This window comes from Patella vulgata, chromosome 9 (genome assembly GCF_932274485.2).
Source record: "Patella vulgata chromosome 9, xgPatVulg1.2, whole genome shotgun sequence".
Taxonomy (NCBI): domain Eukaryota; kingdom Metazoa; phylum Mollusca; class Gastropoda; family Patellidae; genus Patella; species Patella vulgata.
The window spans coordinates 45,091,964-45,119,626 of record NC_065887.2 but is presented as its reverse complement, the minus strand read 5'-3'; the positions used below and the strand labels follow the sequence as shown (position 1 = coordinate 45,119,626).

The following is a 27,663-nucleotide window of genomic DNA, read 5'->3' as shown; positions in this document are numbered from 1 at the left end:
TAACAGAACCAACACACTTTGAAACCTGTTTCAAAAATACTAGCGCTAAAACGGAAAATGTGACCTTTTGACATCTGGGGACACAAAGAACAAAGGTGAGTTAAGTGGCGAGGTTTATTCTACCTAACCTCGTTGGTCTAATCTGGGTCCTCCTCATTCATATATTAGTCCTTGAATTGTCGACCATTAAAAAAAATTGATATACATTGTCCGTCAATTTTACAGCACCCCTGAGAACACTTCCGCCCCCCTCGTTGCTCTGAGCTAGTTACGGCCCTGGTTAAATCCCATCTATTTACTACAGTACACGTATAAAACGCGTTATACGATTTTATGCTATTCTAGCCTTAAAGCGAAAATTGCAAATTTTCTAAGAAAGTCAAAACGTAATTATTTCTATGTCTTTTGCTCAATAGGTTGTCAACTCACAATTATACGATCATAGGTGTCATTCTCACACTTAAGATTCATTTACACAGGACATAATAACACAATTACCTCCCTTGTTTTCTATTCTCCACCATGGAGTAGCGATATCCAAACGTTTGAAAATGAAGAGGAAAATGATATTTTTGCCAATTTCTCAGCTGGCAATAGTGAATTATAGGATTAATAGGATTATTCTTTAACAAGGTAGGACTGTTTATGGATACCATCTATTTTCAGGCTTTATTTTAATAAATTTTAAAAATATAACTTAAAAATTTGCAATTTCCGCTTTAAAAGAAGACTGCATCTTGCGTGCTTAGAAACCCTATTTCGTATTCTGCATCTCGCGGCTGAACAAACTATACATTTTTGGAAACCTTAAAAAACACGAAAAACGCATTCACATAGTTCCTAGCAAGCACAATGTTTGCACAAACTCGATTTAAGCCCAGATGAAAATCTTCAAATAAATCTTATGGTTATACTAAAATTACATGAAATAAAAATTATTATTGACAAAAATATATAATGCCTTCATCCTTGGCCAAGAAAGGTGTATTGGTTAAATTTTGATTTGATCAAGAATATCCAAAATATAACATGGGTCCACAAGGAATTTTAGAAATCCATTCACACTTCAAATAGTTATCTCCCTTTATGTCAATTGTCAGCAATTATTGATAACGATATTTATTCAATAAACTGAATCGTATTGAACAGCATCCTCCAAACAGTACTTCTACTAGTATAGCTGTAAACGTTTATTTCAAATAACTTTTAAACTGAAAGAAAGCATCTATAAATATTTAGTTTTCTCACTAAAATAGATGGCCAAAACTAATAATACTGTAATAGAAATGAAAATGAAATGAAATGGGGTTTAACGTCCTACTGTTTTGCTCCGAACTGGGCTAATGAAGACGGGCATACGCCATACAGTGTGCTATGAGGGAAATTTTGCCCGGACAGCGGCACTACGGCCTACTCTTATATCGAATTCCAACTGCCAAGGGATCTTTTACGTGCACGCCAATGTGTACACGGGACCTCGGTTTTTCGTCCCATCCGAACGACTAGACAGCTTTCCTTGTCAGCCCCTCCGTCCTGCATCACTGACAAGGGAGAACCACGCCGGAAAATCTGGATGAACTTTCTCGGCCAATGCAGGGATCGAACACCCGACCTCCAGGCTAGCGAGCCAGCATCTTACCCACTTAGCCACCGTGATCCCCCATACTGTAATAGAACGGCAGTTGTAATAAAGAGAAAAGAAATTGAATGGGGTTTAATGTCTTACCATACTGCACAAACATCATTCACAAGAATTTTCAAAGTGATCAAGGACCATAATGCAATAGATCTTTTTTTCAAATTTAGCATGAAGAATTGAGATCATATAGCGTTCCATGCCTTTGTTTTCCTGAGTTAAACCCCCTTTTCCAAAAAAGCTTGTGAACTACAATCTGATTTTAGTCCATAGTCCCATCTCCACCCCTACTACAAGTAAAATATTTTATAGGACAGAACACAGAAGACAAATTTGATTGTTGGCGAATATATTTTAATTACCTTTTGTAATAAATATAAAATATAAAATATATACAATACACATAGCATCTCCATTATTAAACTTTTCATCTTCATTTTATATGCAATCTATTTACAAATAGCTCTGTTTTATTTACAAATAGCTCTGTTTTATTTACAAATAGCTCTATGTTTTATTTACAAATAGCAGTGTTCTATTTACAAGTAGCTCTATGTTTTATTTACAAATAATAACTTTATTTTGGCTTTCTTAAAATATACCACATTTTAACTGTAAAGTAAGCACAATGATATGATAGTGTTATAATTATATTCTGAAAAATTGGAATGCAAATTGCTGTCAACAAACAAAAACATTAACAAGCTATATTAAACAGCATCAACAATTAAAAACAAGCAGTTGCCATGCAAGAGATGGACAGAGAACGAGCTAAAAAAATAATGTGATTTTTTGTACAATAAGGGGCCATAATCAAGGAAGTGACAGTCCAATATTGACAGGAACCGAGATCTTTGGGTTATAAACATACATTTCAAGTTTCATCTAAATCGGATAAAAATTGTGATCTCTAGATTGTCCACAAGATAAAAACATGATTTTTCATACAATCCGGGACCATAATACATGAAGTTTCGATCCGATACATGGCAATATCGAAAGGAACCGAGATAAAGTTTTGTCAAAATCAGATGAGAATTATGACCTGTAGAGTGTCCACAAACAAATGGTGGATGGACGGACAGAGGCGACGACAATATGCATCCACTTATTAAAAGTATAATTTAAGAAATTCATAAAGCTTAAAATGTTTCCGGAATGCTTCCCTAGAGGTGTTTATATTATTTATTGGAATTAAACTTAACTATTTCACTACTGTTTTCTAATGCCATTTTTAAAAATTTCATAATTAAAAAAATAAGAAACATTTGAATAGAGTTTGATGGTGAATTAGTAAAATAACTAACATCTTATTATAATCTACCTAGTAATCATATATACAAAGATATTCATAGTTTACATTTAAAATATAAAATATTTTATAAAAATAATTTTGATATGTTTTGCTCGGACAAATTGAGATATGTAAATGATGGGACATTAATGGAGTACTGTTTAGCTTTGGTCACATGATATCTGTTCTCATAATACACAAATAAATAAATAAATTATCTACATTCTGGACGTAGGAAATCCAAGCTCAACTGACATGAAATATTTGAAAGACTGGGTGTTATATATAAAGACTAGATCATGTACAAGTTGATAACACCAAGGGACTAAATGACAAATGGAATAATGTATAATGTTGTTGTGACATATTGTTTATTTAATGTCTCTATCAACTTCATATCACATGACAGCACCTTCTAAAACATTTACACTATCCACCGGCATAGACACAGTCATAATCATGTTACGACATTTGTTTTAACATTATATTAGGTAAAGCATTCCTTCGTTTTCTCCATTGGCTTAAATCCCGCGTCTGTTGTTTTAAATGATTCACCCAAACTTTTGTATCTCTAGCATCTTCACACTGAAAAAATTAAAATACAAAAATAATAATGAAAATAGTCAAAATAAACAATATTTTTGTTATTGAGTATGTCATCCTAAAATCTTGATGTTCATTCTGGTGTGTGTGACCTCGTCAATATATTCTGGTGTGTGACCCCGTCAGACACACTATATGACCCAGAAACTACATCTTGTTATCATAGCCATCGAAAAGTTTGCCAATCGATGCACAATTGTCCAAACAACAAGCATGTCAAGTACACAAGGTTGTTTCCTTCCGATCTGTATCTGAATAGGGATTGAGGAGCAGGCATTACCTACATTAAAACCCTCTAACCTGTGCTTCTTTTTTTTGAAGGGGGTCGCCCAAAACCAAGAAGAAGAAGATAAGCAAGTGTATTTGAAATCTACTCTTTGAGAAACACAAAATATATAAAGAAATATAAAATAGTTACCTTAAGAAGATAAGATTCTTTGCCCCATTCCTGGATTTCAAATACTTCTTCACATTCGGGATCAACTGTGACAACACATTTATCTAATGCTAGTGGATCCTACAAAAATAATACATTAAATATTAAATCTTAATCTTCATGATGTAGGCAACAAATCGTTCACCTCTTAGTGTCATCGGCAAATTTCAAATGAAATAAAATGGCGTTTAACGTCTTACTTTTCTGCTTCAACTGGGCTAATGAAAACAAGCATATGCCACACAGTGTGCTATGAGGGGAAGTTTGCCCAGACAGCGGCGCTACAGCCTACTCTTTTATTGAATTTCAACTGCCCACAAATCTTTTATGTGCACGGCAATGTGAACACGGGACCTCGGTTTTTTTTGTCTCATCCGAATGACTAGACGGCTATCCTTGTGAGGACGTCCCATTTTGCACCACTGTGGCTCCAGTCAATAAAATTCCTTCAAATAAATAAGACATTGTCTGAAATGGAATGGTTTTATTACCTATTCAACATCAACTTACCCTCACTGGTTGATATTTTCCATTTTTTTCTCGAACTAAAACAACAACTGCTTGTTCTACAGACGTTGTTTCATTAGGAAACACCATACCTGTACTACCTCGTCGTTCTTCTAATCGACCTTGATTACTCTATAACATAAAAATAATCTACGATAATCTCCAGTTCATTCAATATGATTTATAAATAATTCCAGATTAACCCATTAAAATCATTCAATCATATACTTGGTTTTGTTCAATTTAAATCAATAAAATGTTGCTTGGCCTTCGGGAGCACTATGGCTTTAAGATTGATTGTGAAAGGTACCCTGAGTATAAGTATGGAAACTAAGCCGAGTATCTGTAAGTATAAAACTATATATTCACCTTGTCAAGAACCAACAACACAGCATGAATCTGTATAAACTTGACGTTTTTACATTTTTTGGGTGCCCAACTGTGATCGTTTGGTAATCCATACCATAATTTACTACAAACTAAATCTGAGACTTCTTTCTTATTCCATCCCAACATATCTAAGGCAATCTATAAAAAATACACCATTATACTTTAAAATTCATAGAACAGATGGAATTATTGTATATAATATACAATTATTGTTTATAATTCATAGAACAGATGGAATTATTGTATATAATATACAATTATACTTTATAATTCATAGAACAGATGGAATTATTGTTATAAAGATATAAAAGGTAAAATGCCAGTTGAATGTTATCCAGCCACTGGTATAAGCAGGTTAAAATATAAACAAACCTTATGAACTTCATTTTTATCAGTTATACTAAAACTTTGTCTTTGGTTACTTTCAGACATTCTCTTTCTTTTAGGGCGTAATGTTGCATAATTTGTTTTCTACAAAAAGTACAAAGGAAAAAGAGTTATTTCCCTTCTTACCATATAATTTTATATGACGATAATAATATTTCATATCTCTACTTGAAAATCATGTCACTAATATTTGGCTGTAACAGATAAACTCTGTATGTATATCATCCAATATTTCGTTCTGTACGCATCATGAAACTTAACAATAAAAGTGAATAATGAAATAAACTTACTGAGTTGATATTTGATAAAATATGTTCTATTTGTGTCAAGGCAGCTTGTATATTTATTTTATCAGTGTGATTACTGCATGTTACTTTATACAGACGATTTAATAATAATGGATATCTGAAGAAATAAAACATTTTTACATTCATTATATATTCAACAAATTCATTTAAAATCTTAATCAAATAGATGTTCAATTCTTAATGAAATAGATGTTCAATTCTTAAATCAAAAATCCATTTGCTTTCTAATCAAGTGCTCCTATCAATTTACATTTTAAATCTTGATAATCAATTGACTCAAATTATCATCAACTTACTTAACAATTCGTTGGACAGGAACCATGAGGAAAGACTTCAGATGCATCCTTCGGAGGGCTGAGTTTTCGTTTTGAGACACTTGTAGAAAAATTCGTAACAGTTCCTTTTCCTTGGCCACCTGCTCTAAAACTACAGAAGCTAAAGGCTGAAAAATAAAGGAAAGAAAAATTCTAAATTCATTTGACATGAAATATTTGAGGAATAACTAGAGATTAATTAGCCATTAGAGAATGTGAGAATTATGTTTGGTGTATTTACTAAATATCACTTACCTGATTTATACAATAATTTTCAAAAGCAGAAAACATGGATGAAGATTCAAGGAAGAGGATGCCTATATGAACATTGGACGTATTACTTCCGGCATTCTGTTAAAATACAAATTAATCCACAGGTTAACATAATAATTATTAATATTAATGTCCAGTAATGTTGAAAAGGGTTGGAAAATGTTTGCTTCAATTTGATACTCTTAAAATAATAGCTGATCGGGTCCCAAGTTTACAAACCATTCTTAGACTTAAGAATTTATTCAACTTTCAATCACTGTTTTTGAGAAATTTTATTGATCCAGAAACACAAAACATTACACCCAGTTTCTTATTGATGTATTTAATACATTAAAACAACAAAAATTTTATAAAGGGCTATACTTTAGTTTAAATAAGGTGAACAATTTTGAGTAAATTCCTAACTGAAGTCTGAGAATGCTTTGTGAACTTGGGCCTATGGCTAGTAATAATAATAGCTGAATGTAGCTGATCTGTGCCTAGTAATAATAGCTGAATGTAGCTGATCTGTGCCTAGTAATAATAGCTAAATCTAGCTGATATATGCCTAGTAATAATATCTGAATCTAGCTAATATATGCCTAGTAATAATATCTGAATCTAGCTAATATATGCCTAGTAATTGCTCATTTTGCAGGATAACATAATTGTTTTGTTCTGTACTCAAAACATCAGTTGAAATGATAAAATGTTTTTGTGTTTAATTAAGTATATAAATAGGAATAGATCTGGCTTCTGTTATTTGTGTATTTTCTGAGTTAATTATTAATAAAATAAGCCAATTAATGATACCACTGATATCATTTCATAATTCAGACATTACTGATAATCTGTTTACCAAATTTTATCAATTCACTATTTCCATGAAAGAGAAATAAGGATTACAAAAACAGACAGAAATAGGAGAGATAATTTGAAAGTCTGGCTTGATTCCCAAACACAATGGTTGTTTTTCACATCAATGATAGCTAAATTTTCTCGAGGGCATTCCGGCAATTTTACAACAATATTCATGCCAATTGGAAATGATTGTTGAGTTTTTATAGATGATTTTTGATAGACGAGTGTCAATGAGTCAGACACAGTGAGATCTAGAATACACAAGAGTTTGTAACAGTCAAAAACATTTTACTGGATCAATATAATCCCGATCATTTACACAATTTCATTTAATATAATTATCTATTTGCAGCAAATATTGGTTTATTATTGCCCAACAACGTAAATAAAATCAAGTTTTTATGACTCTGATTGTCCCAATTGAAATTAAGGTAGTATTGATCGTAAGTGTGCTGATCTTTACTATATGATGTAATGGCTGATTCAGATATATCATCTTCTAGTATCTTAATATAGATCGTAAAATCAATATGCAGGTTCAATATGTTATTATATCAAGTGTTCAGTCTTAAGCCTTGGGAAACAATAATAAAAATTGTAATTTCAGTTTTAATGTTTCGTTCGCTCACAAAATCACATTTTAGTTTATAGTGACATCAAATAGTCGTATTATTATTATTATACATAAAATATAAATTATTTTCCAGTAACTGAAGTATAACCTAACAGGAAATCAGGAGGATGTTAATATCAATAATATCAATCCCCCTACACCCCAGTAGTTTTTTTAAATTTTATTGGGTATTCAGGAATGTGGGTAAATAAACAATTTGTCTGTTACTTTATCATCCAGACTTTTAACAAAAAGTTTTGGTAATAGTACATTGGGTATGTTATATAGATGTAGAGATATGACATCAATGACCAGACAAAGAATAAACTAGATGTTAATAATCTTCATTTTCTTATATTGTTTGAGTATTTTATTCAAATTAAAGCAGTGTCCTCTTTATTAAAAGACTACAAACAATAACATAGTCCAAACTTTATGGAAATAACTATGTTTTTAAAGAACACAAATTAATGAAGTAAAAACAAGTCTATTTTGGTTGCAGCCAAGACTAAAAAAGGAAAGTTGTATTTACAAAGATCTGTAGTGTTAATGAAGCCATATATTTATAACTTGCTAAGGATAACATCTTTATATAAGTTCAATAATCAATATAAAAATACCACCATCAAGGTCAAACCACGGCTTAATTTATTTGTTAAGGCCAGCTAAATTTTTGTAAAGGTTCCTGAGATGTAAATAAGGTTAGGTAGGGCACGTGATTGTTGGCGAGATTGTACTTGTAGGTTAGGGTTAGGGTAAGTTAGGGTACATTCATGTTACAATACATTTGACTTCTTTCAAATTGAATGTCAGATAATTTGAGCTATGTTGAAGATCAGTTAACACTGGCTTTTATTCAGGTTTTCATCTTCCTAATCATGGCCATCAATCTATTTTAATAATCATCAGTTTTTATAATTTAAGCAAACTTTGCAAATTAAATTTATTTTTCATTTTTTTTGAAGATACAGTATGGTGTCTCGATACCACTTTGTCAGTGTTGTGTACATGAATATTTCTGTGTTGGAATAAAAAATAAAATCTTAAATTTTGCCAAATCAATCACCAAATATTATGTTGATTGTCAGAAGGCAGACAGTTTTATTTATTATCACATCAGTGAATAATTAAGAATATTTTTTACCTGATCGCCATTGTTAATAGCAGATTGAATGCTGGTTTGTAGTTTTTTACAGAACTGAGAATTGTTTAAAATCAAATCATCAAGGTTCCCAAAAACCTGTTCTAGCTGTTCAGAATTTAATAATCCTGCTAACTTCATGGGATTATAGAACTCCTGCAAATAAAAATATTACAGGTAGAATTATTGTCACCTCACCTTCCTACAAATATTACAAAATTAATACATGTCACACATTTAATTACATCTTATGCTTCATTTTATTTTATTTTTTTACCATTTTCAACCATTTCATCTTTAAAAATAAAATTCTGAAATAATATATGAAACTAGAAGTACCTCTTTAAGAATATTTAAATCCCTTCCATAGTTTAATTCTGTTTCTAAAATTTCTTGAATGATTTCTCTTTGTTCCATTCTACGATGTGTGCATGATTCTTTAGATGAATGTTCTGTATTTTGCATTCTGTTATCAACACTTGTTAAACACAGACAAGCATTATTAAAGGCACTCTGTAACAAAACACATTTAACAAAATTATACAATTTTTGTTCAGTCTTGTTTAAAAAATAAAGTTAGAATCAGTGAATAATTATCACAACCATCCACTAAGACATACTTTCTCCAAATAAAGTTCTTCGAAGCAAACATGATATCCTGCACGAGTCTTCATCGCGAGTCAGTTAATCTGATTGAATCACATAAAAACGTGACTTCAATATCACAACATTTAACCATTTATCACAGGATTCACAGGCTAACAGGGAGCCATGGTGGATCAGTGAGTTAGATGTATGGATTCTCTGACAATTAATACTTTCTAACAAAGTTTCTTATTGACAATAAAATAGTTCATCTGAGACGAAAAACAATTAATTGCACAATCACATATTCAGGAATTTATTAAATGGAGGAGGGGTTGATATTACTTATTAATAAATTGATAATAGAGGATGGTATGTAGACACAGACCCTGCAAATACTCCTAAAACAATCATATTGGTTAAATACTCCCAAAACAGGCATATCGGTTAAATACTACCATATATGGTTAAACATTATTCCAAATATAATTCTACACAGAGGTCATTGCTCACGCTGATCAGCAGTGAATTTTTCGCTAGGCCGCTACAATCACTGATAAGGATGACATCGATGCGACTTAATGAGCCAGAAATATTAACTTTTTTCCTGCGACAAATTAAATTCTAAAACATTTTTTTTATGTATTAGAAAAATAAATAATGGCGTTTGACGTATTTGTAGGTAAAAATTATTTCCTATTTAGTGTAAATAGGTATTAAAATGACTAAAAGGCAGCATTCCGCCCGAAGCAGTAATGTCTTATGTAAACAATGATTGATGCTGCGTGCTGTGACAGCACGTGTTAAGGCAGTCATCTTTGACAGAGATATTACTCTAGATTCGTAATTCTCTGTGAAACAGATTGGTCATTGCTATGATAATAATAATAATAATATCTTTATTAGGGTAAGAAATTAGGCCAGGCCTTTTTACAATTCTGCCCTTGAAACATAACAAAACAATATAAGAACAACAATGAGATCAAATAAAGAGATAAAAAAAAAAAAAAAAAAAAAAATTAAAATTAAAATATTAAAATAAAAATGAAGTAAGGTTAACTACCTTTTCTATTATGAATTAAAATTATGTACATAAGGTTTACTAAGGTTAGGAATGTATCTTTAAAAGAATATTCGCACAACGAAGATTTGAAGAAACAGAAGTGGTGCAAACAATGAAAAACAAGGGTTATCCTTCTGAAGTAACGAAATGAAATATGAAACAGGGTTTAACGTCCTACTGTTCTGCTCCAACTTGGCTAATGAAGTCGGGGAATGAAGTAACCAGTGATAAGAGATACATAGTTGAATTTCTGCCCAATGATAATTCCTTCGAAGACGAAAAGTTGTTATGTAAGACAACTGGATATCTGACATTCATAAAAGAGTTGTATGTCACAAGATAAAAGAGTTGTATGTCACAAGATAAAAGAAAGCGAGAAAAATAGAAAATGCCTGTACATTTTCTTGCATTTATTCATGGTAATGCACAAACTTTTTCCTTTTTTTCGTTTTCTCCTATAAGAACAGTCACTTTTTTTTATGAATTGTCGGATATCTTCATTATGCATCTATCATAGCAATATGATCTCTGTGTTAGAATTATATTTGGAAAGTTTAACCATTTCTATCACATATTTGATAATGGCTGACACCAATGTTGTCCTTTAAATATTCCCAAAACAGTTTTGTCCATTATTGAGTGTTGTGTCTGGTAAAAGGACAAAATACTACGAAAATTGTCTCACCAACACAAACAATTCATATAAATTTGTATTAAATCAGATGATATTTTGGGTTGCTAGAACTACCACAAGAGTTTGCTATTGAGTATGAACAATGAGTCAAGACGGTAATCATCAAAAAACATTGAAATTCAAAAGAATTCTCCCACTCATTAACAGTATATAGCCATAGGCGATCAATTTGAAGTAAATCATATAATAACTTAAGCCACTAGAATGTCCACAAGATTTTTCAAAGTGATCAAGGGCAATAACTCTGAAAGTAATGATCAAAAATGGTTGAACACGGACACTGTCTAGATATGGACAGTCTACAGGGCTGATTGGTATTACAACAATGACTTTATTTAAATGATGACGTATATAAACTGATCTAAATACACCACTGTACTAGTAATATAATCTGCCAACTTACCACCAAAATATCTTATTTTTATAAAACCTGTTATAATCTGATTTCTGCATGCAGGTCCCTTGGATGCTTTCAACACAATGTGATTCCTACATGCAGGTGACTCAATTTCAACAAATGGTTGTATAATATAAACAGTGATGGACAATATTTTCTCTATTCATCAATAGAACTGGTATAGTTTATAAAGACTTGCTGCTCAATCTTCTTATAAATTTCATCTTATTTGTGGTCAATAAAACTTTACTTAAGCTCAAAGTCTTTATTTTTACATGAACATCTTTATACAATCTTTATAACAAACACTAAAGACAAGTGTTGACCAGTAATTATATTTTATAGAATTAAAATATACATACCATATATATATATATCACACAATATAAAAAGTAAAATAATGTGTGTTCGAAACTAACTCTCTAAGAACACGACATGATCTGTTCAATATAATACACTGAATCTATCAGATGTTGTACCGACATCCACTAATCAATATACATGGACTAGGCTCTATATACGTCATTACCAATATACATCATGTGATTTCACCCATCTTCTCTTTGTTTTATTATAACCTAGACACACGAACAATTTCCTCATTGATTTTCATTGTTCAAATGTTAAAAAAGACTTTTAGATAAAAGATCTTTGAGAGAATAATAAAATATGCAATATGTTTCAATAAATGAATAATGTGCAATGAACTAAACAACTGTAAATGTAGGTTCTGAATCAACTAATGTAACTATTAAAATAGGCTTTATCACTTCCAACAATGTAACTGTTTAAAGAGGCTTTATCACTACCAACAAGAAAATAAATGTACTTTTATATCATTTCATATGCAACCTAAGTATCAAGCAGCACTGTGGTGTCTGCTCAAGTTAAACACTACTAAAATGTTTTTATGAACCTTGAAACATATAACCTCATTTACATTACAAATTTTAAGCATGCCAGGCACAGTACCAGGCAAGGTACGTTTAAATTTTTTGTAGTGTAATCAGGTCAAATATATGCGTGCCGTGCCTGAGTACCATGCCAATTTGGCTGACTGAAGTGAGGTAGTCTCGACACGGTGCCAAACACGGTACGGTTAAATTTTCATAGTGTAAACACTATCCAGTCTCAGAACGGCAAAAGCACCAAATGAACCATACCATACCATATGTAAATATACTCAAATCAAGTCCTACTTGGTGATACATATTAGAGACTGGCTCTTTAACAATCTACATGAAGATCTTAACTATTGAACATATTATGTATTCTTTTTGCAATTTCTAAACATGCTTTTAAAAAAAAAGTCACACCATTCAAAAAGTATTCCTGCATTTGATTTTTTTGTCTCTCTTTTGGAGTGAATGAATATTGGTGTAAAACTATTGATTATTGTAGATGTTCATCCCATCCATGTCAATGATTCTGTGATGGAAGTTAATACCCCTGGTTGTTATAGATAATCTATCTCTATACTAATATTATTACCAATCCTAACCTATAATTAAATTAGTGAAACAAGGACAGGTTTCAACTATATTTAGACATTCTGATGTCATGCTGTATCTGTTTGACCTACTATCGCTCCGTCTATAAATCTATATACTATCGGGTTACAATCTAGTCTTTGAAAACCACAAACCAAACTGAAAGCAGAAATAATCTGCCAGCGTTTGATGATATCTTTCATGTAATTAACATACATATGAATGCAAACACCATTAAATTTGTTAGTAAGCTTTTTGTAAAGATCAGAAAAGTTCTGAGGACTTTTTTGTGACTTCTAAAATATGAAAGAGTTTTATGGCCTTTTTTAGATTTGGTTAGTTGTAGCTTCAAGCTGTATAATTATATAAGTGAAACAACACTTGATTAAATCATCTCTTTCAGTCATAACCATTAATCACAATTCATCTTCTCATTCAAGAAAAAACCTTCTGATTTTAACTTTAATAAGAGGCCAGTTATTTTATAACAAGATTTACTTGAGAATTGGTATCATCAATATGAGAGTAAATAAATATTAAAGGAAGTATTTATTAACATAATCGTTGTTTTCATTTACAAGTTGAAAATTGTTTAACATGTGTAACTAATGTGCTGACTGAAATGATTAACGAAAGAAAGATTTTTATATTGATCCCCTGGTTGGGTGGTATTAAATCAAAGATACTTCAATGACTGTAATATAGGTTGGCATAGCAATAATATTAGGAACAAGACAAAATTAACTTTTTGGGTTTTACCTTCTTACTGTTTTGCTCCTACTGGGCTAATGACGAAGAGCTTTTTTTTTACCCTTCCACCATATATTTTCCAGTTATTGTAACTTTTCATGCCAGAATGAATGAAAGTGAAAGGTAATGTTATTCAACACCCTATTCTTCTACACCAAGCTTATGAAGACAGTTGTTCTACACCAACCAAGCCAATGAAGACAGTTGTTCTACACCAACCAAGCCAATGAAGACAACTGTTCTACACCAACCAAGCTGATGAAGACAGTTGTTCTACACCAACCAAGCCAATGAAGACAGTTGTTCTACACCAACCAAGCCAATGAAGACAGTTGTTCTACACCAACCAAGCCAATGAAGACAGTTGTTCTACACCAACCAAGCCAATGAAGACAACTGTTCTACACCAACCAAGCTGATGAAGGCAGCTGTTCTACACCAACCAAGCTGATGAAGACAGTTGTTCTACACCAACCAAGCCAATGAAGACAGTTGTTCTACACCAACCAAGCTGATGAAGACAGTTGTTCTACACCAACCAAGCTGATGAAGACAACTGTTCTACACCAACCAAGCTGATGAAGGCAGCTGTTCTACACCAACCAAGCTGATGAAGACAGCTGTTCTACACCAACCAAGCTGATGAAGGCAGCTGTTCTACACCAACCAAGCTGATGAAGGCAACAAGAAAATACTTTACAGACATCAAAGTAATCTAGTTCAAATCAAATTATAATATTGCTTTATTTTTTGCTCATTTCTACACAACTAATTTTTTATCAAAATAATCTTCTGCCATTGAACTGTATTTATTTCCAAACAATCATACTAGAACCAACCTTTAATATCAAACTTGGGTCTAAAATTTCCATAAATCACTGAAGTCTAATAAATCAATACAGATAAGTTCAAATGATCTTAACACAGACAATGATATAATTAAAAATAAATATAAATCCTTTATGTAAAAATAGGGGATACATATATAAAATTAAAATTTCTTTTCATGCAATTTAAGCAAATTACTCAATATAACAAAAATACCCTTTGTGATAACAAAAATCTACCAGTATCAGAAACTATTTTAAACAACTGGAAGCTCTAGTGTGGTGGAAACACTTTCTATATGTTGTTCTATTTTCAGTAGTTACATCATAAATAATAAATCTGAACTTGCCTTGAAACTTCACTTTTATCTGTATTTATAGCCAGGATTGTAATCATTTGGCTCTGTTCATCAAAAGAAATCAACATTTCATTCTATTTGTAATTTGAAAATAGATCAATAATAAGAGGAAGTCACCTTAAAACATAAATTATATAATTTGAGCAGAGACCTTTTGTCTTCATTGCTGGAGACCAAATATATTTCTGTATCACCAAGCATACAGCACAGAAACAACCATTAATAAAACAGATGAGATCTATATCTGTTGTTGTTTTTGTTTATTAAACAGATGAGATCTATATAGCTGTTGTTGTTGTTGTTTATAAACATGTGTTGCCTAATCAGATGCAACAGCATGGGCTGTGTTGATGGAAGTTAATGCTTATGTAAGGTTGTGGATGGTGTCGTGTTGATTGTTGTGTAAGGTTGTGGATGGTGTCGTGTTGATTGTATTGGTGGTACCGTGTTGATTGTTGTTTAAGACTGTGGATGAAGTCGTGTTGATTGTTGTTAATAGTTAAGGCTGCGGATGGTGTTGTGGTGATTGTTTTTTAGTTGTAGATCTTATTGTATGGATTGTTTTTAATTGTTTCATAAGATTAGGAGGAGGGGGGGGGGGGAGGGGAGGGGGAGGGGGCAGTGTTGGTAAGGTGTGTTATACTGCTGTTTTCAATTAAATGATTATTTTTGGTTAAAGTATGTTGTAAGCCTTTCTGATGATGGATGGTGTTGTATAGACTAGGGGAGATCTGTCATTGAGTCAACTGATGTGGTTTTGATTTCTGGTTGTTTACATGTACGACAAGGAGTTGGGTTGCCTGTCCAACCTCATAGGTTTTCTCTGGGTCCTCTGATTTCCTCCCACTGCTAAAGACCCCTACATGCAAGCGAATTATTAAAATAAAATTGAACCATATGTTAGTACCAAAATGACCTAGTTTGCGTTGAGTGGATGTTAAACACCATTTCTCTCTCTTGTATAGATTAATTGCTGTTTATTCTAATTCATGTAAATTAATGTTGTTGATTGTGCATGTTGTTATTTTTGAAGCAAGAACTAGTTGCATAAACTTTGTAGAATAATGCTGGTTCTTTGACTAATTTTACATCTCTTGATAATATCACATGACGTACAACACTAAGATGGCTGCAATGACTATAATTACAGAAGCCCTTAATTCAAAACTTGGACTAAAATAGGAACGATGCAAAACTTTGCATAAAACTTGGACTAAAATAGGAACAATGCAAAACTAGGTATAAAACTTGGACCAAAATACATCGACTGACCAAATCAGATTACTGAAATGATTTCACCTATTGATGATGACTCAAGTGGCATGAAGAATAAAAGTATGCTTATGTCTTTCTGTCAATGCGGTTATTTTATTTTTATTTTCGTCAAGGGTTGACATTAAGTAGAACACAGAAGAAGAAAGTTAAAAATCCTGACAAATAAAGAAAAGCTTCATCAAATGGAATGTTTTACGTTATCTGAGACATTAACTTCACATTGAAATTCAACTGTTGACATTCTCTGTCATTCTCACTATTACCAACTTCAAGGTTAAACACGTATCTTCTATTTCAATCAACATAAATTCAATCTATTCATCTGTCAAAACTTGGATGAAAACGATATCTTTTACATTTTATCCTGTAAACAATATTTTATTCTCAGAAAATGATTGCAATATTGTTTATAAAAAACAGATATTCATTTTTTCTCTGTCAACATCTTTTGAAAAGATTATCAGGATCCAATCAAAAAAATCTATACCTTCCCTTTTGATATTCACCCACTTATATCTATTGGTTCTCGACAAATATTATCTGGTTATTTGGTTACTAACCTTAACATGTCTCAATTCATTCACATCGTATTTAGGTAGCACAAATTGGAGCCTAATTCAAGGGTATGCAAATGTTTGACTGCCGCGCAGACATTGATTTTACGGCCGTAGGAACAATATTAGTTGATTTTAGGCTATTTTAATCCTATCAACTATTGGTTATATAGAAACATTTAGCCTACACAATACATTTAACAAACATGATGGTAAACATGATGGTAAACATGATGGTACCCTAATAAAAAATAATAAAGATGCATTATGTAAGATTTAAATAAAGATTTTACCATTTATGCTATAATAGTTCAAAAGAAGATAATGAAAAATGAATATTTTGAAAACTTCATTCATATTACTTTATTCGGAGCCAAGTTATAATTGTTTGAAGAAGTAGCCGTAGCAGTGGTAGTGGTGAAATGAGATTAAGTCTCAATTAATAATCTCATGGGTGTTCTAATCCATTTAAATCTCGGCCATCTGATGGTCTAGAGAGTTGATTATAGAATTTGTTATGTTAATAAATGCTTAAATATTAATTTATATAAGATTTGAAGCCCAAATAAAGATCTACAATAGGATGATTTACCTCTTACATAATACTTCTTTAATCTTTAAAGAAAAAATATTTAATTAATTATTAAGATAAAATTAGTTTAGGGATGAGTGGAAATTGAAAAGGCCTTGTTGTCAGTGTACATAGTCATCTAATAATTTTAATAATGCCAAAGCATTTGTGAAGCAAAACTGGTGTAGCCTTGACCTTGGTGTAATGTAATTTTATTAAATGAAACCATATAAAACTTGGTGACATATTGATTGTTTATATAATTGCTCTGAATTGCTGACACTCATGACCTACATATAGCAAAAACTTAAACTAGTTCAACATTGTCAGCGATGTCACTTGGGCGGAAGCGGACGTTAAATAAAGCTATTTCACACAACTAGACACACGCACTAGTTCAACAGCTAGAACACTATACAAATTACAAAAATGATCAAATCTACTCCAGGAAGGAATTAAAAGGAAAAAAAAAACAAAACATAATGGCTGGTGGACTTAATAACCAATTCTAGTGTGGTCTGATTAAATGGTTGACAGACACGACATGACACAACATGACATGTCATCAAGGGTAACTAAGATGAAATAGACAACCAATTTGTTCCTGGTTAAAACAACTAAAGCAATCCAATCTCACAAATTATTATTGATTGTTTGACCAGTAGGGTCGTATTATAAATATAGGAAATCTACTGGTATATATAACCCCAGGGGGGGTGGGATTAATTTGGTCAATGTCACCAATTGAACATGTTAAACTGATTGCCAATATTAATATAGAGTCTTTGCTATAGTAGATAGACTTACTTATTCATACCAGTATCTCTACAATAGTTTACAAATAGCAATTCTGGTCATGATGTATTATTCCCATCTATAAAACATGAAACCAATACATGATCAGTTCATGTACGCTATAAAGAACAGTGAATAATATACAACATATATTTCAGATATCGACAACGGAATTTATAATTTGAAACTTGTACATCCATCGATGGTGTGGAGATATAATTGATTCTCCATTTAATTGATCCTAGTTTGTCCCATCACTAATGGAAACAACTCTTATCTTATACTTTATATTACACAACTCAACACATTATACACTCAATATCATACACTTTATACTTCATCACTCAATATCATACACTCCAGCACTCAACTCTCTCTATCATACATGTTACAGTCCAAAACTTTATATCATACACTCCAGCACTCAGCATCATACACTTTACACTCCAGCTTTCAGCATCATACACTTTACACTCCAGCACACAACACACAATATCATACACTTTACACTCCAGCACACAACACACAATATCATACACTTTACACTCAAGCACACAACACTCTCCAGCACTCAATACTCAATATCATACACTTTACACTCAAACATTCAACACTCCAGTAGTCTATATCATACACTTTACATTCCAGCACCCAATTCTCTCTTCATTTACCATAAATTCCATCTATCTTCACTTAATTTTGATCCTAAATCTCTCTCAAATAAACGTGATGCCACATGTGACTTCTATTTACAGTAGAGCTTTTTGAGACTTACAGTCAGTTGCATGACATATGATGTTATCCTATAAGAAGATTAATACTTCCACATATAGTCATATAATCACTGTATTATTTCTCTCATGTAACACACTGAAACACGTGACTAGCTGACATAACCTATATACACGCAAAAACACAACTCTACAAACATTATCAAATCTGTTTTAAGGAGCAGAGAATGGGGGTCAAATATTCTGCCAAGAAAATATTCTTGGGCGGGGGATGGGGGGGGTATGGGGTTTGGAGTCGGGGTTCAGATGTTATTATTTCCAACTGATATAGAACTAAATAAGAGTCATAGATAATTGTTTACTCAAAATTCTTGGGCGGGGGATGGGGGGGGGGGGTATGGGGTTTGGAGTCGGGGTTCAGATGTTATTATTTCCAACTGATATAGAACTAAATAAGAGTCATAGATAATTGTTTACTCAAAATCAAATTATCTTTGTATTAATAATGTTTTTCTATAAAACTCACTCAAACTTCACAATCCTTTTTTTTTTTTTTTTTTTTTTTCCATTTACAGATTTTTCCAGAGATGGAAATGAGAATAAAGCTAGGAAGTGTCTACATATGATGATAAATTTAATGTTGTTTCTTCTCAACTATTTACATCTAAATGTCCTATTGATCATCATTTGTAAATTGATTTTTTTTTTTTTTTTTACGTCAGACATGTCAATGTTTTAAAGAAAAAACTATGATGTGGCAATACCAGGTAGATATCATCAAGGTTATTCAACTTTTAATCAAGTGCCTTCAGACAGTAGTCAATCAAAATAAAGCTTCGGGTCACTGATGTAGCGTCATGCCACAAGGTTTTTATCACTGTTTCTTACCACGACCACGTAATCATATATTACAGGAATATCGTAAGAAACAACAGAAACTAATTAATGACCATCCTGTTTCCTAACCATACAACCCAAACAGGCAAACAAATGATTGATTGATTAAATCCCGAGCCCAATAGGCATTATAGTAGACAGAGTACTCATTTGTTTTCTATAATCATGTAAACTTCCATCCATCATCCGGAACAGATTTTCATAGGAAATGAAAAAGCATATATTTATCATGTTTTGTAGGACGTTTTGTAGGACGTAGTGTAGTGAGGGTGTAACTTAATTAACAACGAAACTTAATTCTACAAGACACATGTTAAAACATCACGAGTGTACATAACACGAGAAACACGACCCAATATCAGGGTGTGGTGTATATTAAAAAAACTGTGTGAATCTATATCCTTATTCCAGCTTAAAATATCCACCATGATCAATCTACACAATTACTATATCATGTTTGTCATCTTCTATCAACTAGTCCACATACAAATATGATAACTGTCACTCGGTTGTCATGGATATCGTGCACAATGTTCGGCATGCCTTCTCTATATGTATTATTTCATCATTAGTAGGCAACTAAGTGTAAAAATCTTTCAATGATAAAAGCACTAAAATTTGCATAGAAAAGGTGTTAAAAAATATAATAAAGTTAAAGAAAAAGCAGGGAGGTGGCATACTCCTCGCAGTGTTTCGTTTGATTACACCTAATCCCACTCAACATTGCCGTAATGAAAGCAAATTTCTGTTCCAAATTGTCTGATTAACAACCAATAACTAACTGCGTAACAATATCATTTGGGTGTAAACAGAGCTCCAAATATGTTAACATAACATTACGTCAGGACTCACGAAATTTATTACTCCCAATTAACCAGTGCATAGCAGCATATTGCAGAAAAACTAATTGCGTGACAAACGAGCCTACCAAAACGGTTACAATGTAAACAATACTGTTTGGAGACGAACAATGCTTACACCATTTTCAATACCTTAATTAAATCACTGTCCAAAGTTTTTGGGAAGACCCAGATTAAACGAAGTGCTGTCATGTTGCTGTACTTGGGATAGATTTGATTGAACAGGAAGAATAGACAAACTCCCTCAAATGCTCAAGTATCAGAAGTCAATCCAGCAATGGGCAGAGAGGCATTTCTTGGGACATTGCTTCAGGAAGCAATGGGGGGTGGGGGGTGGGGGGTGACGGGGGTGGAGGGGTGAAGTCTGTGGTGGATTACCTATGGATGATGCAGACAGGAGTTAGTATGTGATCAAACTATTTGTATATATTACCAGTTGAAATCAACCTCTGATTTATGAAGGCCTATTAGTGCCAAACACAAAAAAATTATTAATCCGTTTGAACGAGTTAGTATCTCGTTTGAATGAATTAGTATCTTGTTTGAACAAATTAGTATCTTGTTTGAATGGATTAGTATCTCGTTTGAACGAATTAATTATCTTGTTTGAATGAATTAGTATCTCGTTTGAATGAATGAATTATCTCGCTTGAACGAATTAATTATCTCTTTTGAATGAATTAGTATCTTGTTTGAACAAATTAGTATCTTGTTTGAACGAATTAATTATCTTGTTTGAATGAATTAGTATCTCGTTTGAATGAATGAATTATCTCGCTTGAACGAATGAATATTTGGATTGTAGCCTACAGAAGCATGGAAGGGACATGGAGAAATTGTGTTTTAAATAAAGATAATATGATTTAATGCGCGTAGGTGCTTTACTATTTCTACACTTGTGAAATAGGGAATTAGTATAGAATACTGTGGAAATTATCCAATTTGTTTAATCTTAGCCTGGGTTAGCCACAACATTGTAGTGAAGTCATTGTTTATGACATGTATGCTTAAACAGGCATTACGACAGCTATATGTATGATTTATTAAGGACGTGGATTTGAAATTAAGAAATTTAATGGTCGATTGTGCCTTAGCTGAATTTTCATTAGCTCAGTGAACAGAACTACAGGTATACGATTGCTTGTCAGTGATGTTTACATATTAAGGATTAATGTTATTGTTGCCAGATGAATTTATTTCCAGTGTTGATTGCCTTGGAAGGGGATTTGGGTGAGTTTCTAAGATAGAGGAGTGAGGTGGAGTGTTAAAAGAAATAACTAATTTTCGCATGCAGCATGCAAAACGAAGCAGGAGTAGTAGTGTCGCAAAATTTATCGCATTTCACATCGCATCCCTCCCACAAGGAAACCTTGTTGTTGGCCGACTTCCTCGATAGGACAGAGGACTTGAAACCAGGGGTTGCATAGGGAATGCTGGCTCAAGCGAGGAACGGCTGTTCTAACGGCCCTACGCTTGATTACCGATGAAAGCTGACATGGAGGCCTTTCCCTTTTGGTTTACCTTGAGCCATCGTTCCCTTCTGCGGCTCTTGGTTTCACGTCCCCTGTTCTCTCGAGCAAGTCGACCAACAGCAGCGTCGCTTTGCCACACGGGATCCTAGTTGGAGGGATGAGACGTGCAATGTGGGCAATGTTTCGGCACAATTACTACTCTTGCTTCGTTTTGCATACTGCTACTGCATTTCGCGGATTTTTCATGTCATCCACAGTTTTTGTGTCATCTGATGACTACAGATTTTTCTAACAAGACCCACGCCATTAAAGTAGACGTCGCAAATTAGTTGCTTCTTCTACCCCTCCCCCCACCCCTCTATCTTAGAAACTCACCCAAATCCACTTACATCCATTGTATTGCAACGCAGTCAACACTAGGAATAAATTTACTCTGGGATAATCCTTTACTGCAAAGTTCAATTAATATGTAAACCCTGCTGACAAGCAATCGTATACCTGTAGTTCTGTTCACTGAGCTAGCGAAAATTCAGCTAATGCATAATTATTTCTTAATTGGGTGCGTTTCAAATCTACGTCTTTACAATATTAAAGATACATTATGTAAGATTTAGAGAAAGAGCTGGTCGTTCTTGTAATAATAGTTCAAAAAAGATAGTGCAAAATGAATATATTGAAATTTTCATTAAATTACTTTATTCTGAGCGACGATATTAGCCTTTGAAGGTTTGACAATGCACGGAATGTAACCACCGTACTGGTTGTTCGAGGCTTAGTCTCGCTTTACCATTTTTCAATTAAATCATTAAATGGCCGAACCGTTCTAATCTACTTAAATATGTTAATAAATATCTAATGAATAGTTTATATAACATTTAAGGCCTACAGAAAGACCTGCAATAGGCAGAATTAGCTCTTGCCTGTTTAACCATGTCATAAAACAATGACTTCACTACGATGTTCTGCCTAATTCAGGCTAACATTAAACATATTCGGCTTTTAAAACGTGGATAACTTCCAACATAGTCTATACTAATTCTCCTTCTCATAAATGTAGTTCCTTCTACTGACGGTAGTGATAGAAATAGTACAGAACTGATGTATTAAATGACATAATCTCTACTTAAAACACCTGTTGGGATCACAATTTCTGCATGTTTTTAACACCCTTCTGTACAATCGAAATCTTAATTCATTCAAACGAGATAATGAATTCGTTCAAACGAGATAATTAATTCGTTCAAGAATTTGTTCAAACGAGATAATTAATTCGTTCAAACGAGATACTAACTCGTTTAAACGAGATAATTAATTCATTCAAACAAGATACTAATTCATTCAAAAGAGATAATTAATTCGTTCAAACGAGATAATTAATTCCTTCAAACGAGATACTAATTCATTCAAACGAGATACCAATTCGTTCAAACAAGATACTAATTCATTCAAATGAGATACTAATTCCTTCAAACGAGATATGTTCTATCACTGAATAATCCAAAATTTTGTGATTATGTAGAATTCATATATCCTGATGAGCTCGAAATTAAAATCACTACTGACAGTGACAATTACGCTTCCTACTTGGATCTGCGCCTCGATTTTGACAATTGCCATAAACTTAGTGTTAAATTGTACGATAAACATGATGACTTTGACTTTCCGATTGTTAACTTTCCATTTATGTGTAGTAACATTCCGATATCACCAGCTTATGGAGGGTCTGTGTCTCAGCTAATTCGTTACGCGAGAGCTTGTTCATTTTATTCTGATTTTTTAAGTAGATCGAGGCATTTGTCATCTAAGCTTCAACTACAGGGATACTTGCGAACTAAACTTATTAAAACCTTTAAAAAGTTTTATGGCCGTCATATTGACTTGATTGGTAAATATAACATGTCTCTCTCGGCTATTATTCTAGATATATTTAATTGACGCGTATACTATCTCCCTGATAATGTCTGTCTACTACATCGTTAACATTGTTTATAACGTGCATTTTGCATACCGATAGTCCATTGGCCAATCACGCTATTTTACCGAGATTTTGCCTAATAGTTTGGATGCAGCTATGGTGGGTGTGGCGCCAGACAGGGTAAGCTTACTCTTCCGGACACCTGTTACCACTGTTTGTCGTGTATTTTGTACACGGTGAACAGTCCATTTGCTGATTACACCATTTTGCCTATACCGCTTTTTTAGGACTTCGAATTTTGTCTTATGGTTTGGATTGTTCATACTTGATTTTATTTTATTTATATTAATTCTTTCAAATGAGATACTATAACTCGTTTAAACGCATTAATTTTTTTATTTGTTTAGCACTAATGGGCCTTCGTACTGATTGACAGTTGACTCAAGATAAAATAGTTTCAATGTGAAAAAGGTTTAAGTTCAATGAACATATAACAATTTACCAAGAGACCTTTCAAGAAAATGTCATCAATAATTAACACAATTGCTTGTTGTATATCTCCCAATTGTTATATTTGATAGTTTGCGAAACATGGATAGCCTCAGGTCATGTTTGTCTACAAATCTTTGACCATCTACCATCAAATACCAAATATGTTTACAAAAATTCTACCCTTTCTTCCTATAATTGACAAACTGACATTTCAACTGTCAATTATCTGAGTAAAACTGCTTCACCATCTACAAGGTCATATAATACAAGAAAATATATCCTCAGGTGTCACAACAATTGCTGTTGGGGAGGTTACGCCTTTAAAATAAAGAAATTTTCTCACCTTTATTCCACACTTTTTTTAACATGTAAAATAAAGAAGAGTTAACGATAGTGTAACAGTGTCATCATTTTTACATCAGAAAATTATAGTTTTACCCGCTTAACATGAATCGGAACAGCAGGATACGGGAATATAATATCAAGGTTGGACAGACGATCCTTCTCCTCAAAACCATGCCATTTGACTCAATGACAGACGTTATGATTCATGTGTTAAACCAGTTAGCCACCAAACCCTAGGTTTGTCTATTTCAACAATTGATATTTTGATGTCTTGTTAATCATGTGTCAGGCCTAATGTCTTGTTAATCATGTGTCAGGCTTAACGTCTTGTTAATCATGCGTAACTTTCTAACTCTATGTAGCTAACATAAGTCAGATAATATTCATTTTTATACGCCCACATTGAAATGTGGACGTATATTGCCGTCGCCCCTGTCCGTCCGTCCATCGTCCACAATTTCTTGTGAACGCTCTAACGCCAAAAGTTATCATCCAATCTATCTGAAATTTACATGCATTATTTAAATTAGCGAAATGAAGAAGCCTATTGAATTTCAGCAATTTCCGTTTATTACATCTAGAGTTATGGCCCTTGTTTCACTTTATTGAACCTTGTGAACGCTCTAACAACAAAAGTTATCATTCGATCTTTGTGAAATTTATATGCACTATTTAGATTACTGAAATGAAGAAGCCTATTGAATTTCGGCAATTTCTGTTTATTACGTCTAGAGTTATGGCCCTTGTTTCACTTTATTGATCCTTGTGAACGCTCTCACGTCAAAAGTTATCATCCGATCTTTCTGAAATTTATATGCATTATTTAGATTTCTGAAACGAAGAAGCCTATTAAATTTCAGCAATTCCCGTTTATTACGTCTAAGAGTTATGGCCCTTGTTTCACTTTATTGAACCTTGTGAACGCTCTAACGACAAAAGTTATCATTCGATCTTTGTGAAATTTATAGGCATTATTTAGATTAGTAAAGTAGAGAAGCCTATTGAATTTCAGCAATTTCCGTTTATTACGTCTAGAGTTATGGCCCTTGTTTCACTTTATTGATCCTTTTGAATGCTCTAACGCAAAAAGTTATCTCCCGATCTTTGTGAAATTTATATGCATGATTTAAATTAGTGAAACGAAAAAGCCTATTGAATTTCAGCAATTTACAATAATTACTTCTAGTTAGAACCTTGTGAACCCTCAAACGACAAAAATTATAATGTCATCTGTATGAAATTGTCTATTAAATTCCCCTAATTACCTACAAAAGAATAAATATGTGACAACCCTTGTCGACTGCTCGGACGAGTTAGCTGCTGTGGGCGTATGTTTAGTTGCCTGGCAACCTATCTTTAAAAACTGCCAGGCAGAATTAATGTCAAGTTTACATAAATCTTTTGCTGAGAACTTCTTCACAGAAGGTAAAATATTTACAGAACCTGAACTCAATGATCATTACCTCAAGATCACAACTAATTAAACAATTTTCCTTTAATAAAATCTGAAACGATTAATGGACGTCTTCGTATATTTCTCATTGTTGATAATAAGACAAGTTTGTGGATTTATTACTTGGTTGATAAAGATTACCTTTAAGAGTATTGAACTGACAAGTATTATTATGACTTGTATTATACCTCTACTTGTAAGGATTTTCATTCTTCTATAAATATAATAGAGATGATTATTGTAGTCTCTAGAAGACAGCAGATGATGACGTCAGTTGCCTGGAAACAATGTAACGTTACACTGGTAACAGTATGTCAACAGCTTATTCTAAATCTACAGATCACCCATTCACTAATATCTTTAGTATTGTTACAGCCTTTAAAGAGGCTATAACACTTTCAACAAGACAATAAATGTAATTTATATTATGTAATATCCAAATAACCAATGACACCTAATTAATGAAACTCAAGTGATACCACATACCTGGTTCCAGTAACCCCACTCACCTGAACAATCCACGATTTACCCAATTCTTATATCAGCAATCCAAATTATAGACTAATAGCTTGATTTAATATCAATACAAGAAACTCAAGAATTCTTAAAATATTCTCCCTCCATCTCTCGTAAACAAATATAAACGTTCAATTGTTGGATGGCCGAATGGTTAGCATGTGCGCATTGTATCATAAGGTCTGTTTTCTCCGGGTTCTCCAGTTTCCTCCCACTGCTAAAGACCCCTATGCGCAAGTGAATTTTTAAATAAAATTGACCAAGTTTGTGTTGAGTGGACTTAAAACCCATTTCTCTGTCTCTGTCTGTCTGTCTGTATCTGTCTCTCTCTCGTATTAATATTATGTACATATATTTTTTAGGGTTTAGGAAGATTCACATAATGTTTCCCACATTTTACTTTCAGCAATTTCCAGTGAATATAAACTGATACTATAAATATCTACAATACAGATGTGTCCAGGCACAGAAATCATCTATAAATGTGTCAAGGTATTAGACAAATGCTGCAATCAGGTGGCTTGGGAAAACCATAAAGTGAGTAATACTAAAGTTGACTCCACTCTTAATTGTGTTGAGTTAGAAAATATATCTATATATATATACTTATTTCAATGACCGTATATTTCAATTTACTTATTCTAATTTAAACTTTTTTAAATCTCAATTCTCAGATGTAGAGAACACCAAGCAAGAGCCCCAGAAATGTTTCTTGGCATAGTAGACAGCCCTGTCAAAAGTGTCTGAAGTTACCCAATTGTTTCATCAAAATAATAATAAATTTCAATTTCTTTAAACAACACAAATATTATGCTTGTAGCGCTAGACAAAAGATATCTACATAAGAGCCTTTAGCTCTTAGTAATAACTTGTTTGAAAC

General features: G+C 32.8%; 1 protein-coding gene across 1 annotated transcript in view; it reads right to left on the bottom strand.

Moving 5' to 3' along the window:
- Positions 1–1,968: 1,968 nt before the first annotated feature.
- The window catches only part of LOC126832523 (uncharacterized), a 35,045-nt gene continuing 9,350 nt past the window's right edge, over positions 1,969–27,663 (bottom strand). The window contains exons 6-15 of the mRNA XM_050563334.2: positions 9,082–9,255; positions 8,746–8,898; positions 6,131–6,226; positions 5,858–6,003; positions 5,544–5,658; positions 5,239–5,337; positions 4,846–5,004; positions 4,480–4,608; positions 3,952–4,050; positions 1,969–3,515 (exon numbers count right to left, since the gene is read on the bottom strand). Of these exons, the coding sequence (XP_050419291.2) occupies positions 3,393–3,515; positions 3,952–4,050; positions 4,480–4,608; positions 4,846–5,004; positions 5,239–5,337; positions 5,544–5,658; positions 5,858–6,003; positions 6,131–6,226; positions 8,746–8,898; positions 9,082–9,255 (1,293 nt within the window). The 3' untranslated portion in view covers positions 1,969–3,392. The remainder of the gene's footprint in view (positions 3,516–3,951; positions 4,051–4,479; positions 4,609–4,845; positions 5,005–5,238; positions 5,338–5,543; positions 5,659–5,857; positions 6,004–6,130; positions 6,227–8,745; positions 8,899–9,081; positions 9,256–27,663) is intronic.